This window comes from Anomaloglossus baeobatrachus, chromosome 9 (assembly GCF_048569485.1).
Source record: "Anomaloglossus baeobatrachus isolate aAnoBae1 chromosome 9, aAnoBae1.hap1, whole genome shotgun sequence".
NCBI lineage: Eukaryota > Metazoa > Chordata > Amphibia > Anura > Aromobatidae > Anomaloglossus > Anomaloglossus baeobatrachus.
The window spans coordinates 113,866,992-113,885,452 of NC_134361.1; the positions used below are offsets into that span (position 1 = coordinate 113,866,992).

The following is an 18,461-nucleotide window of genomic DNA, read 5'->3' on the forward strand; positions in this document are numbered from 1 at the left end:
GCGGTGGATCTCCTGATAGGAGGGGGTCGGCTCCATAGAAATACATGCAGCCAGTGTTGGACTGGCTACCGGAGGAACCTCTAGTAATACCAGTCCTTGCTGTGGTTACCTGCATTGAAGTCCGGACCTCTCACCTGAGCTCTGAAGTGCAGCCTGGACTGAGCTCAGAGGTTGCAGGACTGAAGTGCAAGCGCAGACTGATTCCCTAGTGATTGCAGTTCAGTTCATGGTAGCTGAGCTTCGGAGTTCAGCTTGGCCTGTCCGCAGCTGTGACATGAACAGAACCTCAATTGCCATGGAATCAGTTGGCGCTCGTGGTTCAGTCCTGCAAACGCTGACTTCAGTCCAGGCTGCACTCTGGAGCTCAGGTGAGAGCTCTGGAGTTCAGTGCAGGTAACCACAGCCAGGCCTGGTATTACTGGAGGTTCCTCCGGTAGCCAGTCCGATTCTACATGCAGCTGACCTGCTACTGTCAGAACGACCGACAGTTAATGTGATGCTCTCGCGAGTCAAGTGTGACTTCAGCCCAACATGAATCAGCTGACCGATTCCCTTTAAGTTTTGCAATTCTTTAGATCTCAAGGCTTTATATTTGTTTTAAAGAAATTACCTTTGTGTTAAAGGTATCAGAGTCAAAAAATGGCCTGGCTTTTATTGAGAAATACGTTTCTACCTGGTCCCCATGACAAACATGTGCTGCCCCTGTAGATCTGGCAGGTCAGTGTTGTCATAGTCTTAGTAACTCTTTTTTTCCTCTGGAAATAAAAGCTAATTGTTTGCAATGAGGTGAAGCATCCTTGTGATAATGAGTTTTGTTGTGCTGTCATGTGGGACACTGCATAGAAAAGCTTCTCATATAAGGCCTCATACTCTGATAACTTCTGGTACACCCAGGCTATGGAATGCCTATGGTATGGCACCCGGGTCCCCATCCATCGGTGTGCCGCCATACCGTGCCTTTGAAATGCCTTATCTGAATACGTAAAATGGTATATAATGGAATGGGACACTAATTTTATCTGACAAAGCTGGTTCTACGAAAAATAAGTACATATCTCTGCATGAACTCAGAGGCACACAAAGGTTCAGTATGGGCCTATGGATTTTCTGTACAACACAGATCAGTAATATGATCACGAAGCCTAAAAAAAATCCGACAATTGTGCGGCATTAAACCACCACCTAGGGACGCTCTTATGATAATCTTACAGTGTAAATGGACCTTAAAGGGAACATTTCAACAGGTTTTTGCTCTCCCATCTGAGAGCAGCATAATGTAGGGACAGAGACCCTGATTTCAGGAATGTGTCACTTACTGAGCTGTTTGCTGTAATTTTGATAATATTTTCTCTGCTGCAGATCTAGCAGTTATACAGAGCTCATGAATATGCTGGACTATCTGGCAGCACACTAAGTAGTAGTCTAATGATAATCTACTGCTGATTAACTCGTAATTGTTTCAAATCTACACTGAGCAGCTCAGTAAGTGACACATGGCTGGAATCAGGATCTCTGCCCCTACATTATGCCGCGCTCAGATTAGGTGACAAAAACCTGGTGACAGATTCCCTTTAAAATGGGTCTCCTGAAAATACTTCATTGAGTACTGTATATAAATGATCTTCACATACTTTTTTGCCTGGATATTCTTGCAAACCAGCCTGCAAAAGGGTTAGGGCTGTTTTGGCAAATAGGATGGGGTCTAGATGCCTTTTGCACTCCTAGAGGCATATTGCACTCCGCATCTTGGCATATGTACCTTCAAGAACTACTAAATCTTCAATAAAAGGTATGTAATGTTCCTCAGCTTCCCAAACCATGTGCAAACCATTTTGCATATGACAGTACCCAATTGTAGCACATAACTCACAATGTGATCATTTCATAGGTTAATATATATAAAGCCAATTCTCCTGAAATACTCAGACAACAGTAACATTTATTTCCTTAGCATCCTCTAAGGCATTTGTAAACAACCCCCAGCCTAATAAAAAAAATTATGCTGGGAGTTGTAGTTCATCCACAGGTTGCCTAAGTCTGCACCCATGAACTAAATATCGAGCCCGCCATACTTCCATAAGTCTGTGCAGGTTTCCTAGTGCTTACATTCAATTACCTGTGTCACTTGTCTAATGAATGACACCAAATAACAGTGCAATATATCCCCTAAACATTCTTGTAGAGAAGACACGCAGGACACAACACATAGTACAATAACCATGGCACAGTCAAAGCTGAATACTCCGGGACGGGATGGGGAACCTGCATCGATTGCTCATGAACATCTACTGAGAAATGACATTAGCCGCTCCTAGCACGCCAAGCATCATCATATATAAATCGCCACTCTGTATGTATTGGGACAATTTCTATTTATGTTCTACCTAATATGTCATTTTAGCCCCAAGACAATTTGACTAATGTATCATAGGACGTATAAAAGTGGTTCTGTGCTTTTCAGGACAAAAGAATCACATTATTGGGATGTCTTTTATATTATAATACGGTTTGTCTAGATCCAGGTTGGAAAATAAATAGTAACTTTGTGCAAAACGTTGGCATAGTCAGTCCAAAACGTGTAATAACTTTTTTGAGCCACCACATGTCATGTGTATATATAGATTTATTATCTGAAAAAAGGACGGTGAAGAGGACCTATCACTGACACAAGCCCCTTTTATGTTTACAATGAATTATGGTGCTAAATTATACCTTCAACCTTGTCTTCCAAGGTGCCCATTATAAGGATGGAAAAAAAAGTGTTTGTCATATACAGGATGCCCCTACCCTCCATGATCAATGTCAGTCATTCTGCAGGGCCCTAAAGGATGGCATACCCCCCTGGCTCAATACAAATATTCATGTTTCTTGATAAAGGGTTATTTTCATGATTTTAAATAAAAAATATTGCAAAATGTTTGTAAAAACAATTCTCAAGAACTTTGTTTTTAGTGTTTACTGCTCATTGCCTAGATTACTGGACACCTTTGCCATCTTTTAGTGGTGGTCAAACATGTTCCTTACAATAGAACTTGTAAGCACTATCCTGAAGGTAGTCAGAATCATCGGCGCATGCGCTTAGCTTCCTATGTGCACAGCTTCAAAGTGACTGCGCTTTATTCCTCGCAGCATCAGCGAGTACACAGCTGAGGCCATCGATGCAATGATGCTGCTGGCCAAACTGTCAATCAAGCATGAAACCAGGAGGCTTAGGGGGTTGTGTGCTCCTAAGGATCACTGGTGAAACAAGCCCCTTAACATTCAAGCCCTATGACTACTTCTGGTTCCAAATCACAGGTGACTTTGCTCCTTTAAGATTCAATATAAGTCACCTACAACTAAAATGGCAGGATGTCAAATCACAGACACATAGCAGAAATGTTGTTTGTTGTGTGAATCATCTGAACATTCGCATGACCAGAGTTGGTACATCATTGGCCTTAGGCGGCCATTTCGATAGGTGCGGTATTACACACATATAGTTACATAGGTTGAAAAAAGACTTTGGTCCATCAAGTTCAACCTTTCTCCACCAAGTAAACTTGTACAATTAAAGGGGTGGTTCACTACTCTGCAATAGTGGCCACATATCTGTAAAACTAATAGAGAAGGTTTTTTTCAAACACATTGTTCAGCCAATTATTCCTCTGAGTGGCACTATTGTGGTCCGCTCATCAACATGAAGTGACCCCCGGGCTCCGTGACCTCTGAGATCAATATCCAGATGACCTGAAATCACCGAGGCCGGCCACAGTTTCCCTGAATGACTCCGCTCTGGGCGTCGTTTCACCGCACATCACAGCACAGCATCTTGGGCTCTTGCTCCTTCACTGCAGAGCGTTGCAAGCGGGAGCAATGCTGGGCTGTGATGAGCAGTGAAATGCCGCCCACAGCCCAGTCGCTCAGGACGACCAATGTAATGTCAGGTCAACTGGAAGTTGACCTGACATCGCCAGATCTCAGAGGTCATGGAGCCCTAGGGGGGTCACCTCATGGGGATGAGCAAACCACAATTAGTGCCGCTCAGAGGCAGAATTGGCTGAACAAGGTATTTAGAAAAAGCCTCCCCTATCAGTTTTACAGGGATGTGGCCACTATTTCCAAGAAGTGAACCACCCTTTTAAATCTATTCCAGTGACAATAGCCTTTAATGTTCCACCTTAACTATATTGATGCTTCTTCTTCAAGACATACATAACAGATTACTTCCCATAAAAGATATTTTATATGATACACGGCTTATCATCATGCTTATTGATGAGATGAATGATTCAGGTAGGAATGTTTGTCTGTACAGGTCCAGTCATATTGATCAAATTTGTAGAGCATGGCCAGATGGTACGGTGGCAGTGCGGCTGCTGCATGACCAAAGCTCCGTCTCCCTCCGGCGGGTTAATATGCCATAGGGGTGGGTGGAATTTTGATTACATGTGGCCAGCTGGATCATCTGGTACTACCTTTATGGTTAAAATTAAAACAGAGATGCCTATGAATTATCATTGATGCCGAAGCGATGGATTACATAATACTGAGACGTCAGTGGTTAAAACCATTCACCAGATAATTAGATCACTACATCAGACATTCAGTAATCAATTGTCCTTTGGGAGCCTGTGAAGACAAGCAATCTAATTACTCTGTAACCTCCTCCATACTGAGAGTTTCACTAGTAAAGGTAATCACAGATCAGGGCCAGGGCTGGAAAATGGCAGAAAAGTTGGATAATGTTTTTAGCTTTCAGTCTGAATATGGCTGTATGAGGCTAAATAGTACAAGAGTGATGATGACCATTATTGGGTAAACTGATACTATGGTTCTCTGTTCTCAAGACGGGTTTGGATGAACTACTTTCTGCTTTAATTAATTTAATTGTTAATAGGCCAACTAAAAAAAACATGTACCATTGTATGCAATGAAAATGAACCATGAATAGTAGTATAAGATTTGAAAAGTTGAAATGAGTTTATCTTAAGGTACTATTCATAGAAGATGTATTCATGTACAGGATCAACATTGATATTTCTTACAAAGTAAATTTCGAAATAGTTTCCGATTTCACAAATAACAAAAGTTTGATAAAATACCGAAAAATGTAATTCATTTTTTTTTCTCTCCCTAGAGAGTCTGCAACAATGAAACACGAGTTAATAAAATGTGTTCTTGATAATCATGAGTCTACAGTTATAGGAAATGTTAGAAAAAGGTTACAAAAACATTGAGAGATGAAAAGAAAAAACCCCATCACAGTGTTTTGTGGAGTGATCATGACATATAGGCAAGAACGATCCATTAGGGACTGTAATTCTGCTATTAGGTGTATGGTAGGTAAGGGCATGCTCACACAGATTGGTAATGGAACTGTATGACTACAGCTTAGAAATGCCATTGTAGAAGGTCTGGGCTATAAGAGTTGATTTACACATCGCTTACTGGTAGAATTTCAGTTATGGAATCAATTTCTACTAATCCCATTCATTCGCAAAGTAAAAAAAATCCACAGTGGATTGTAGTCACATTTCAGATTTCCAAATCCATACTTTGTCTAGTAGGAAATGTGGATTTTAACAGCAGATTAGAATACACTGAATGATATCTATGATGATTAAATTCTGCACCAAAATCAATAATGAAATATGCATTTGTTATATTTGTGGATTTTGGTATGGATTTTAAGGCTTGCTGTGCTGGGTGATTTTTACACGATATGTAGACCTAGCCTTCGACAACTTCTGCTGTTCTAGAAGTATGCCATATTTTCATCAATGCAGCCTATTCACTAAGGTTGATTTCACACGTCCGACATTTATAGTCCGAATATGGATCATAAGGTCCAAACTGGTCACGGGTCTCCTGAACCAAACTCAACAGTTTCGTAATCCTACCGTAAATGTTTGATGTGTGCAACCAGCCTAACACAGAGGACCTCAAGGAAAGTTTCAGCAGCTCACTGAAATATGATCATAATATCAACGTCCGGTCAACCAAAATCATGAGGGAGGCCTGTGTAGACCTGCAGCTGGTTCTTCTTCCGCTTCTGAGGCAGTACTGATTGTGTCTCCTGCCTACTAGGCAGCAGCAGGTCTCAGTGTAGCATAGGCCTTATCGATGTATACCCTGCATTGATTCTTATGGCAATAAGGCACTTGTAGCAACATCCGCTAAACATAGAAAGTTTAGCACAGGCTACTACTAACCAAATGGCAGGTTTGTTAAAAAGCACCAGATGTACAATATAAATGGAGGCAGTATTTGTTTCCAGTTTTATGTATAATATTACAGTTTCATGGTAAACCAGTGTCCTATAGCCAAAGAAACGTATATGCAGAACCTCAGAATACAGATTGCATTACACCTTCATATGATACATTAAAGTGGATTAAAGTATTCAATATACGATAGATGCAGTACATGGTTAAATTTCCGTTTGCTTGTGACAAACCATCTGATATCTCCAGCTGTGGTCAAAAAACAAGCCATAACAGCCATTATCCTAAAGTAGATATTGGTATATGTTATGTGCATCCCATCCATAAAATGGAAAATTGTCATCAGCTACTATTCTTATGGCAACATGGTTATCAATTACACCCCAAAATATATTTCTGTGGCACAGACCACCCTTTTCTGGACTTTAGGATTCCTGTAACATTTGTAAGGAGTAGCAGTACCTGAGTGAGGGTGGCCATAGCATAGTACCTTGCCCTTCCTATTATTTCCATTTCTACCATTCATAGCTCAGAAGGAAATCACTATATGTATAACTTGTGTCCAGTGTTGGCCAAGATTGTAGAGACTGCCTGAGCGGGTTGTGTTACGCCGTTTCCAAAATGACCATAGAAGTGAATGGAAGCTAAACCTCTGCACTCAGCAGCATCCACCAAGCAATGTATAGGGCTGCGATGTTGGCTCCATACATTGCCGAAATCTGGCCGCCGACGGAACAGATTTCAGCTGATCATGGGGTGCTGATGGATAACAGAACCCCACCTTCCAATATTGATGAGCAATTCTATAAATAGGTAATCAATATGCAAGTCTTGGGCAACCCGTTTAATTTATTTCCTCTTTAAATATAAAATTAAACAAATATATTCTAAGTTTTGGAGTACCTCTTATGCAAACTCTGCCGATTTTTTTGCAGTTTCATACAGATGGTATTACAGTACTGGCTATTTCTTCTGACTATAGACTTGGATTACCATGAAGCATTTTTATTGCATAGGGTTTGGTGTGTTTTTTGTCTGCTGGAACTGTAAGTTGATTGATCATTATTCCTATAATAACCGCTAGAAAACTAAAAATGTACAAATTCATATTAACCAACATAAGAGCCCATGTATAAAATCCATGATTAATAACCCTCACATTGGCATCCTATTATGCTGAGATTTTTGCCATCTGCTGTTGAAGAGGGTTCGTCGCTAGCGATCGGTGCTAGACGAGAAAGGAGAGTCTAATAATATGTGACAGAGGCAAAACCATTGTAAGGAAAGGGCCGGGAATTGTGCTGAGGAAGTAAGGAGGCCATCTGGTGCCTGAGTCAGTCACTCCCTGAAATGTATTAAGAAATATTTTCCGCTTATTAATTTGACTTCCCAAATCTGACATCCACCGAGCATTTAAATGGTAATTGTTCATTATATTCAGTTCATAGATAGGTGAATTTGAAGGCGGGGGTGGCAGTAGTAATCTTTTTTTTTCTTCTTTTTTTGTTAACTGATTGGAATGCTGATACAAAACACTGACCAAAATTGTCTAATTCTTGGTGCTAAGGGTGAGTCTTAATATTTAAGAACATTGGATAAGTCTGGGTAAGTAAAAACCCATAAACCATTGAGTAATCTAATATGAATTCTCATTACAGAATGTAAAAGGGGAATCTTAGATATTAATATAAAACATACAAAATGATCCACAAGACACTCTCAACATTTCCTAGTATACCGTACATGTGCCGGGATTGTTACGCCGTCATAGAATGACGCCATTGATAAAAGCTGGTGATAGTAGCAGTCTTCTCCAGCCCATGTTTAGTTCTAGGGTGAACTGAAGAATGACACACATGCATACAGTACATAATTTTGAAGCCTGCTTCATCACTATAAAACAGTTGGTTATCCCTGTCAGGTTGGGTCACATGTAATTCATGACACAAACTATAAATCACATAAAAGATAAAAATAACAGAGAAAGCTGTAATTGGATCCTTTAAAAAGCACTGTCGTGCCGATCTGATGTGTTCTGCTGTATGATCCTCCTCGTGGGGGGATGCAATACACTGTTACTCTTTACATGGAGTCTCCGAGAGAATCCGAGTCATCCAGGGACAGGGGAAGGTACAGGTCCTGTAAGGGGAAATAAGAGCAGCATTTGTTAGAAAATAAATTTGATAGGATGAGACGTGACATGTCAACTTTCCACTGATGTCTACATAATCGGTTGACAATTACCAAAATTATATTCCGCACTTTATATCAACATTCCCTCACTAGAGTGATATCGACTACAGCAAGTTCTATCTCTGCCCCTTTCACCTTGGTTAGTCACTGCAGTGAATGGAGTACGGATGAATAAGTTGAGATCACTTTTCCCTCTGCAAAGTAAAAATTGCCTACATATTGCTTCCATTGTAAAGATGCCCGTACTAGCTACAAAAAAAGTTGTATGACCCTGTCGGTCTTGGTAGAACCAGTTGACCACCTAATATGTGGGCGGAGACTTTCTGATTCTCCCCCGGACAGATGATTTTGGAAAAAGAATGGGGCAAAAAGAATTTCAATGCTGATTCTTTTGTTCACCCTTGAGATAACTAGTTCCCTGAGGTATCTGCCAGTGGCTTATTCCATTCGCCCATTCAACGCATGCACAGTCCATATCGGAGAAACAACAGAGATATCGGTCAGCTGAACGAGCATTCAGCTATCTAACACTGATAGAAGGGCACATTTTTCATGTGACCAAGCTCAAGAACTATTATTCCACCAATAGTCACACACAGACTTGGAGTAAAATAAATGCCACTAACATACAAGGAATACAATGCCAATATAATAGTTACACAGCAGCAATATAAAAATACAAACAACCATACATGGGAATTAGAAAACCATAAAGTCATATATTGCCAAGAATTAGTCCTACACATTGCTGCATATTTGTAACACAGAGTTTTGCACAAAGCTGTTGGGAGCTGTTTAGTTTGCAGATTCGGACACTCCGCCCAATGGTTTCTCTGGTGTCTGGAATCAACACAGGCAGATTCAGGTGTCAACATGCTCTTTGCTGATTCATAGGAAGGCCAGTAAGAGTTAATCTCTGCTGGTCTACTTGCTCCTTCGGTCACATATTGTGGGGAGGCCTATCACATCTGCTCCCCTCCTATTTATGCTAGTTGAAACCTTCCACCCATGACAACTATAGTTTTATTCTATGTTGGTCTGTGAGGTGTGGTGTCCCAGACTCACTGGTGAAAGTTATGCTCTTTGCTTAGTGTGGTTGTGGAGTTTACTCCCTGTTGTTTGGTAGCTTCCTTTCTACTCTTGTTTTTCCTCCTGAACCTCTTATTGCCTTTACCTTTGTCTGTGCGTGGTGTGTGACAGTGTTGTGGTTTTCCCTTGTCTGTCTTTATCTGTGAGTTTCAGCTCACTTCTGTCCCAGGGTGAATCAGATAAGGACTGGTCAGGAAGGAGACTCAGGCCTCTCCACCATAAGGAGTGTTCCTGAGATTAGGGATACCATAGGGCTCCCTAGCTTGAGGGACAGCTTAGGAGCCCTAGTTTCCCGCTATCCCATAGAGATCATGACAGTATTACAGTAATTTATAACCCATAATGTGGTCCATGGTTTTTGTTATATACAGAGAATTGAAAAGCGTTTTGCCCCATCCAGATATTCCCTAGTATTACAGTAATGTGTGTTTTATATAATTACACTTAATTGGTAAATATAATGTCCAATGTGACCAAGCGACTGCTCCTTAAAAATATTTTAAAGATTCAATGTTCAGAATTTTCTTTTTAGTATCAGTCTTGTTGAGGAACTTTAGCTAAATAGTTGTCTGTGGGTAAAAGAAAAAACTCCTAATTGTTGACAATTGTATTTGGCAGGTTGGACATAATTTTTTTTAATATGACAAAAAAAATGCTACTCCTTTTGTAATAAATATTACCTTCTCATCTTGGTCATGTATATACCGCGGGGTGAAAGAAGCATTGAACCTGTCACCAATTTTTGTCAATAAATATATTTCTAAACGTGCTATTAACATGAATTTCTCACCGATGTTAGTAACAACCCATCCAATCCACACAGGCAAAGAAATCAAACCATAGATATCCATGAATTAAGTTAAGTTATGTGTAATAATGAGAAATGACAAGGGGAAAAAGTATTGTATACAATAACTTAAATCTATTTAATGCTTCTTACAAAAGCCTTTGTTGGTGATGCCTCCTGTATGGAAAAAGTAGGTGAATGTTCTGTTCAGGTGTGATAGTGGCCCATTCTTCCACACAAATACGCTTCAAATTTTGAAGGCTTCATGGGCTTCTTCAATTGAACTCATAGTTTTAGTTTCTTGGATACATTTTCTATTGGATTCAGGTCAGGTTATTGGCTCTACCATTCTAGCAGCTTTATTCTCTTTCTCTGGAGCCAATTGAGCGTTTTCTTGGCTGTGTGATTGGGATCATCATCTTGCTGAAATGTCCACCCTTGTTTCATCTTCATTATTCTGGTAGATTGCAGCAGATTTTTATCAAGAACGTCTTGGTACATTTGACCATGTATCCTTCCTTCAATTGCATAATGTTTGCCAGTGCCATGTGCTGATATCAACCTCACACCATGATGTTCCCATCTCCAAACTTCACTGTTGGTATGGTGTTGGTGTTTTTGGTGTGATATGCAGTACCTTTTGTCCTCCAAACATCAGTATGCTTTACAACAATAAGGTTGCAAAGGGTTTGAGACAGCGCACTGGTTTTACCCACCATGAGATGTTTCTTGTGTGGCACTTGGTAATGAGACCCTTTTTATAGGCCATCAGTTGAAACATCTAATATTATTTTTCATTAAGTGACAGAATTTTTTTCTCATTATTGATGGATTTCTGCTGGTGGCATGATTTTCCATGGCTTTTTGCATCTCTCTGTCTTCGAGCGTTAAATATTTTTTCTGTGTCATTTCTCAATATTACACCTAACTAGAGTTGAGCGCGGTTCGTGGTTCGTGGTTCTCCAGTTCGCGGCTCGAGTGATTTTTGGGCTGTTCGAGATCGAACTAGAACTCGAGCTTTTTGCTAAAAGCTCGATAGTTCTAGATACGTTCGAGAACGGTTCTAGCAGCAAAAAGCAGGGCTTTTTACAGCTACAGTGAGCAGGAGCCATCGCTGGCAGCCTGCCACAAGCTGGTAACCAAGATAAACATCGGGTATCCAAGCAAAGCGCTTTGGTTAGTAACCCGATGTTTATCTTAGTTACGTGCAGGAAGCCCACACTATCCCGCTCAGCTCGCTCCACCCCCTCCTGCCCGCGGCATGTACACATACATACACATACACAAACACACACACACATCCACCCCCCCCCCCGCCCGCCCGCCCGCCCGCCCGCCCGCTCGCTCGCTCGCTCGGCTTACCTGCGGTGATGAAGTCCCGCCATCCCGACCTCAGCGCTGTCACTGTCCTCCATGGCCGCCGCTTGTCACATCACCTATCGCTTCCGACCCGAGACTGACACTGGCGGTGACGTCACGGACCTCTCGCGATACTTGATGTGAAGGCGCCGGTCATTGACCTCAGTGACAGGGGCTGTCAGTGTGCTGGAGATCAGCGCAGGTAATGTACCTCGCTGACAGCAGCACTTGTCATCCCCTGCAGTGACCTGGGCTGACCCATTGATGTTAGCTCAGGTCACTGCACTGCTCTCCCAGCCAATGGGGAACATCCTGCTCTTCATTGACTGGGACAGTGTGCATCGTCATGGCAACCCCTTGGATTTCACCAGACCTGGATTTGTTTTTCAATCTAATAAATTGGTTAAAGAGGGAATGTTTTGGGGAGTGTTTTTTCAAATAAAAATGTGTTTGTCGTGTATTTTTTTTTTTATTACTGACTGGGTTGGTGATGTCGGGTATTTGATAGACGCCTGACCTCACCAACCCCAGGGCTTGATGCCAGGTGACATTACACATCTGGTATTAACCCCAAATATTACCCCGTTTGCCACCGCACCAGGGCGCGGGATGAGCTGGGGCGAAGCACCAGGATTGGCGCATCTAATGGATGCGCCACTTCTGGGGCGGCTGCGGCCTGCTATTTTTAGGCTGGGGAGATTCCAATAACCATGGACCTCCCTAGTCTGAGAATATCAGGCCCCAGCTGTCTGCTTTACCTTGGCTGGTGATCCAATTTTGGGGGACCCCTACGTGTTTTTTTTTTTTAATTATTTATTTAATTTAAAATAACAGCGTGGGGTGCCCTCAGTTTTGGATTACCAGCCAAGGTGAGGTTGCCAGCTGTGGTCTGCAGGCTGCAGCCGTCTGCTTTACCCTAGCTGGCTACAAAACTAGGGGGAACCCTATGTCATTTTTTTTTCATTTTTTTGGCTAAATACAAAGCTAAGCACCCCTTAGTGCCACATGAAAGGTACCAAAGGGTGTTCCACTTTTTCTCCATTTTTTTCTCCATTTTTTTCTCCACTTATTCTCCACTTTTTCTCCTCTTATTCTCCACTTTTTCTCCACTTTTTCTCCACTTTTTCTCCACTTTTTCTCCTCTTATTCTCCTCTTATTCTCCACTTTTTCTCCACTTTTTCTCCACTTTTTCTCCTCTTATTCTCCTCTTATTCTCCTCTTATTCTCCACTTTTTCTCCACTTTTTCTCCACTTTTTCTCCATTTTTTTCTCCACTTATTCTCCACTTTTTCTCCTCTTATTCTCCACTTTTTCTCCACTTTTTCTCCACTTTTTCTCCTCTTATTCTCCTCTTATTCTCCTCTTATTCTCCTCTTATTCTCCACTTTTTCTCCACTTTTTCTCCACTTTTTCTCCACTTTTTCTCCACTTTTTCTCCACTTTTTCTCCACTTTTTCTCCTCTTATTCTCCTCTTATTCTCCTCTTATTCTCCTCTTATTCTCCTCTTATTCTCCTCTTATTCTCCACTTTTTCTCCACTTTTTCTCCACTTTTTCTCCACTTTTTCTCCACTTTTTCTCCACTTTTTCTCCACTTTTTCTCCACTTTTTCTCCACTTTTTCTCCACTTTTTCTCCACTTTTTCTCCACTTTTTCTCCACTTTTTCTCCACTTTTTCTCCACTTTTTCTCCACTTTTTCTCCACTTTTTCTCCACTTTTTCTCCACTTTTTCTCCACTTTTTCTCCACTTTTTCTCCACTTTTTCTCCACTTTTTCTCCACTTTTTCTCCACTTTTTCTCCTCTTTTTCTCCACTTTTTCTCCTCTTATGCTCCACTTTTTCTCCACTTTTTCTCCACTTTTTCTCCACTTTTTCTCCACTTTTTCTCCACTTTTTTCTCCACTTTTTTCTCCACTTTTTCTCCACTTTTTTCTCCACTTTTTTCTCCACTTTTTCTCCACTTTTTCTCCACTTTTTCTCCACTTTTTCTCCACTTTTTTCTCCACTTTTTTCTCCACTTTTTCTCCACTTTTTTCTCCACTTTTTCTCCACTTTTTCTCCACTTTTTCTCCACTTTTTCTCCACTTTTTCTCCACTTTTTTCTCCACTTTTTTCTCCACTTTTTCTCCACTTTTTTCTCCACTTTTTCTCCACTTTTTCTCCACTTTTTCTCCACTTTTTCTCCACTTTTTCTCCACTTTTTCTCCACTTTTTCTCCACTTTTTCTCCACTTTTTCTCCACTTTTTCTCCACTTTTTCTCCACTTTTTCTCCACTTTTTCTCCTCTTATGCTCCACTTTTTCTCCTCTTAATCTCCACTTTTTCTCCACTTTTTCTCCACTTTTTCTCCACTTTTTTCTCCACTTTTTTCTCCACTTTTTCTCCACTTTTTTCTCCACTTTTTCTCCACTTTTTCTCCACTTTTTTCTCCACTTTTTCTCCTCTTAATCTCCACTTTTTCTCCACTTTTTCTCCACTTTTTCTCCACTTTTTTCTCCACTTTTTTCTCCACTTTTTCTCCACTTTTTCTCCACTTTTTTCTCCACTTTTTCTCCTCTTATGCTCCACTTTTTCTCCACTTTTTCTCCACTTTTTCTCCACTTTTTCTCCTCTTATGTTCCACTTTTTCTCCTCTTATGTTCCACTTTTTCTCCTCTTATGTTCCACTTTTTCTCCTCTTATGTTCCACTTTTTCTCCACTTTTTCTCTACTTTTTCTATGGTCGGTCTACCCATTAGCTCTGCCATGCATAGTGTAGCTCTACACCTACTGCACATGTTACTTTATGATTGACATCTCTTTCGTACCAGAGCTGTCTAAGTCTACTCTGACCCCATATTTGTCATTACTATATTGTCCTTGTACTGTATTATGACATTTGTATCATGTGTTTCATTTCTTGCTGTGTTGCAATTTTTTTGCTGCATCCCAATTGTACCTCTACATTGTTCGAGTTTATGTTATTGTTCTCTCACTCTTATGTGATACTGATTATTGTCATTTTTCATGATTACATGCAGATAAGTCCAATCTGACGAAGGCTCAGGCCGAAACGTCATTTGTAACTTGTTTTGGACAAAAACATATATGCTTATGAAAAAAAAATTTTCTTAATACGGACCAATAAAGAGTGATTTTGCATTACTATCCGTTGTGACTTACTGACTTAGTCTGGGAGATATAGAGTGCCGAGGTTACTCACTAATTTTATCTATTATTACCTCTGAGCACCTATATACCAGTGAGCAGAGCTTCCTCTACAGTAGTTCTCCTGATTAGGCATGCCCTTACCTCATGAGCAGGGCATTGCAGCTTTGGTAGCAACCATTACGACATGGACTCTGCTGCTGTGGACCCGGGGAGAGTGAGTGCAGATTCATTGCACCCACACTCCTCACATGAAGGGTCCGCACTCCTAGAAAATGGGGGATACGTTCCCTGAGTGTCTCCCCCCCATATTCTAGACGGTCCAGAGTCGTCGTGGGACCCCTTTATTTTTTTTCTTACAATAAATTGGTGAAAGAGGAAATGTTTTGGGGACTGTTTTTTCAAATAAATTTCTTTTGTCGATTTTTTGTTTTTGTTAGTACTGACAGTTTATGATGTTGGGTATCTAATAGACGCCATGACATCACAAACTGCTGGGCTTGATCTCAGGTGACTTTACAGCTAGTATCAACCCGATTTATTACCCCGTTTGCCACTGCACCAGGGCACGGGATGAGCTGGGGTGAAGCGCCAGGATTGGCGCATCTAGTGGATGCGCCACGTCTGGGGTGCCTGCGGCCTGCTATTTTTAGGCTGTGAAGGCCCAATAACTATGGACCTTCCCACCCTGAGAATACCAGACCACAGCTGTCCGCTTTACCTTGGCTGGTGATCCAATTTGGGGGGTCCCCTACTTTTATTGTGTAATTATTAATATTTATAAAATAATTATAAAAAAGAGCCTGAGGGGACCTCCACATTGGATCCCCAACCACGGTAAAGCTGCCAGCTGTGGTTTTCAGGCTACAGCCGTCTGCTTTACCCTAGCTGGCTATCAAAAATGGGGGGACCCAACGTAATTTTTTTTTTTTAACTATTTTTTAAATAGAAAAAATTAATGGGCTTCCCTGTATTTTGATTGCCAACCAAGGTAACGGCAGGCAGATGGGGGTGGCAACCCATAGCTGTCTGCTTTATCTGCGCTGAGAATCAAAAATACCGCGGAGCGCTACGTCATTTTTTTAAAGATTTATTTTTACAGCACTGTGATGTCCAGCAATCAAAATACAGGGAAGCCCATTTTATTTTTAGTTATTTAAATAAATAATTAAAAAAAATATATGTTAGCTCCCACTGCATTTTTTGTATTGCTAGCTAAGGGTAATCCAAGCAGCTACTGGCTGCTAACCCCCACTGCTTGGTGTTACCTTCACTGGCAATGGAAAATCCAGGGAAGCATTTTTTTTTTTTTTGCCAAAAAGCTACAAAAAAAGGACGTGAGCTTCGCCATATTTTTGTATGCTAGCCAGGTATAGCAGGCAGGTGCTGGAAGAGTTGGATACAGCGCCAGAAGATGGCGCTTCTATGAAAATGCCATTTTCTGAGGTGGCTGCAGACTGCAATTCGCAGCAGTGGGGCCCAGAAAGCTCAGGCCAACCGGTGGTGCGGATTCCAATCCCAGCTGCCTAGTTGTACCTGGCTGGACACAAAAATGGGGCAAAGCCTACGTCATTTGTTTTCTAATTATTTCATGAAATTCATGAAATAATAAAAAAAGGGCTTCCCTTTATTTTTGGTTCCCAGCCGGGTACAAATAGGCAACTGGGGGTTGGGGGCAGCCGTACCTGCCTGCTGTACCTGGCTAGCATACAAAAATATGGCGAAGCCACATAATTTTTTCAGGGGGCAAAAAACTTCTGCATACAGTCCTGGATGGAGTATGCTGAGCCTTGTAGTTCTGCAGCTGCTGTCTGTCTGTATGGAGAAGAGCAGACAGCAGCTGCAGAACTACAAGGCTCAGCATACTCCATCCAGGACTGCATGCAGAAGATTTTTGCCCACCAAAAAAATGACGTGGGCTTCGCCATATTTTTGTATGCTAGCCAGGTACAGCTGGCAGCCACGGGCTGCCTCCAACCCCCAGTTGCCTATTTGTACCCGGCTGGGAACCAAAAATATAGGGAAGCCCGTTTTTTTTTAATTATTTCACTTATTTCATGAAATAATTAAAAAACAAATGACGTGGGCTTCGCCCTATTTTTGTGTCCAGCCGGGTACAACTAGGCAGCTGGGGATTGGAATCCGCAGCACAGGTTAGCCCGAGGTTTGTGGGCGCCTCTGCTGCGGATTTCAGTCCGCAGCCGTCCCAGAAAATGGCGCTCTCATAGAAGCGCCATCATCTGGCGCTGTATCCAACTCTTCCAACAGCCCTGGAGCCGGGTGGCTTGTTGGGTAATCATGAGTTAATACTGGCTTTGTTTTACCAGCCAGTATTAAGCCAGAGATTCTTAATGTCAGGCACGTTTGACCCGGCCATTAAGAATCTCCAATAAAGGGTTAAAAAAAGACACCACACAGAGAAAAAATACTTTAATAGAAATAAATACACAGACACATTAGAGACTCCATCTTTATTACCCCTGTCAGCCCTCCACGATCCTGCTCTTCTGTCTTCTTTCTTTCTAGTGTAGTAGTAGTGACGATTGTAGTGAGGGGCATCACTTGGGGCTGGGGAACCTCCATCCTAACTACAATGCTCACTACAATCGGGAAGCAGCGTGCAGCCTTCACTCCGTGAGTGATCACTGCTGGCTGCTAGCGGTAACAGCGGTAACGCTGACAGACGCGTTACCATAGCAACGGTGCTCCCGGAGCCGCGGTTAGCGGTGACGTCACCGCTAACTGCGTTGCTATGGCAACGGTGATCTCCGTTAATGACCGGCTGTGTCAGCCGGTCCCTAACGGAACGGGGAGTCGACCGTGTGCTAGAGCATGTCGCCGGTACACGGCGATACACATATGTGCACCGTGTACCGGAGAGATGCACTCGCAGGTCCTACATGACGTGTCATAGTCATGTGACCAGTCTGTAGCCAATGAGATAATAGCCACGTGACTGGTCACATGGCTATTTTGACGTCACGATAGGTCCTGCTTCTCTGCTGGCAGTGCAGGTCACCGGGAGGATTCAGCGATCATCGGATGGAATAGCGGCAGGAGACAGAGTGCAGAAGGGATCGCGAGGACCGGTAAGTGTTATGGCAATGTTTATTAACTGTTTGTGTACATTTATAATGCATTTTTATGTGTTTGTGATTGCCTCCCATTATAGCCTATTGGTTCGAGTTCGGTTCGTCGAACGTTCGACGAACCGAACTCGAACGGGACCCCCGTTCGGCGAACCGGCCTCGAGCCGAACCGGGACCGGTTCGCTCATCTCTACACCTAACGTAATTTATAGACATCTATGCTTTGATTTCTTTGCCTGTTTTAATTGCATGGTTTGTTAGTGATATATGATGAGAAGTTCATGTAAATAGCACCTTTAAAAATTTACTTAGAAAATTGATAACGTGTTCAATAGTTATTTTACCTGCTGTATATACCTTACCAATGTTCTAGTTAAAGGATTATTCTTGGATTGAACATGTTATCACCTATCCATGTGTTAAGGCTGCTTTACACCAGACAATCTATCGTGCGATAGATCGTCGGGGTCACGGTTTTTGTGACGCACATCCGGCATCGCTGGTGATGCCGGCCTGTGTGACACCTCCTAGCGACGCAGTATCACTCACAAATCGTGAGTCGTGTACTGGTCACTAGGTTCCATAATATC

At 41.9% G+C, this 18,461-nt stretch overlaps 1 protein-coding gene across 1 annotated transcript in view; it reads right to left on the bottom strand.

The window, feature by feature from the left end:
- Positions 1-401: 401 nt before the first annotated feature.
- DCX (doublecortin) overlaps positions 402-18,461 on the bottom strand; it is a 231,654-nt gene continuing 213,594 nt past the window's right edge. The window contains exon 7 of the mRNA XM_075323945.1: positions 402-8,345. Coding sequence (XP_075180060.1) covers positions 8,289-8,345 — 57 coding nt within the window. The 3' untranslated portion in view covers positions 402-8,288. The remainder of the gene's footprint in view (positions 8,346-18,461) is intronic.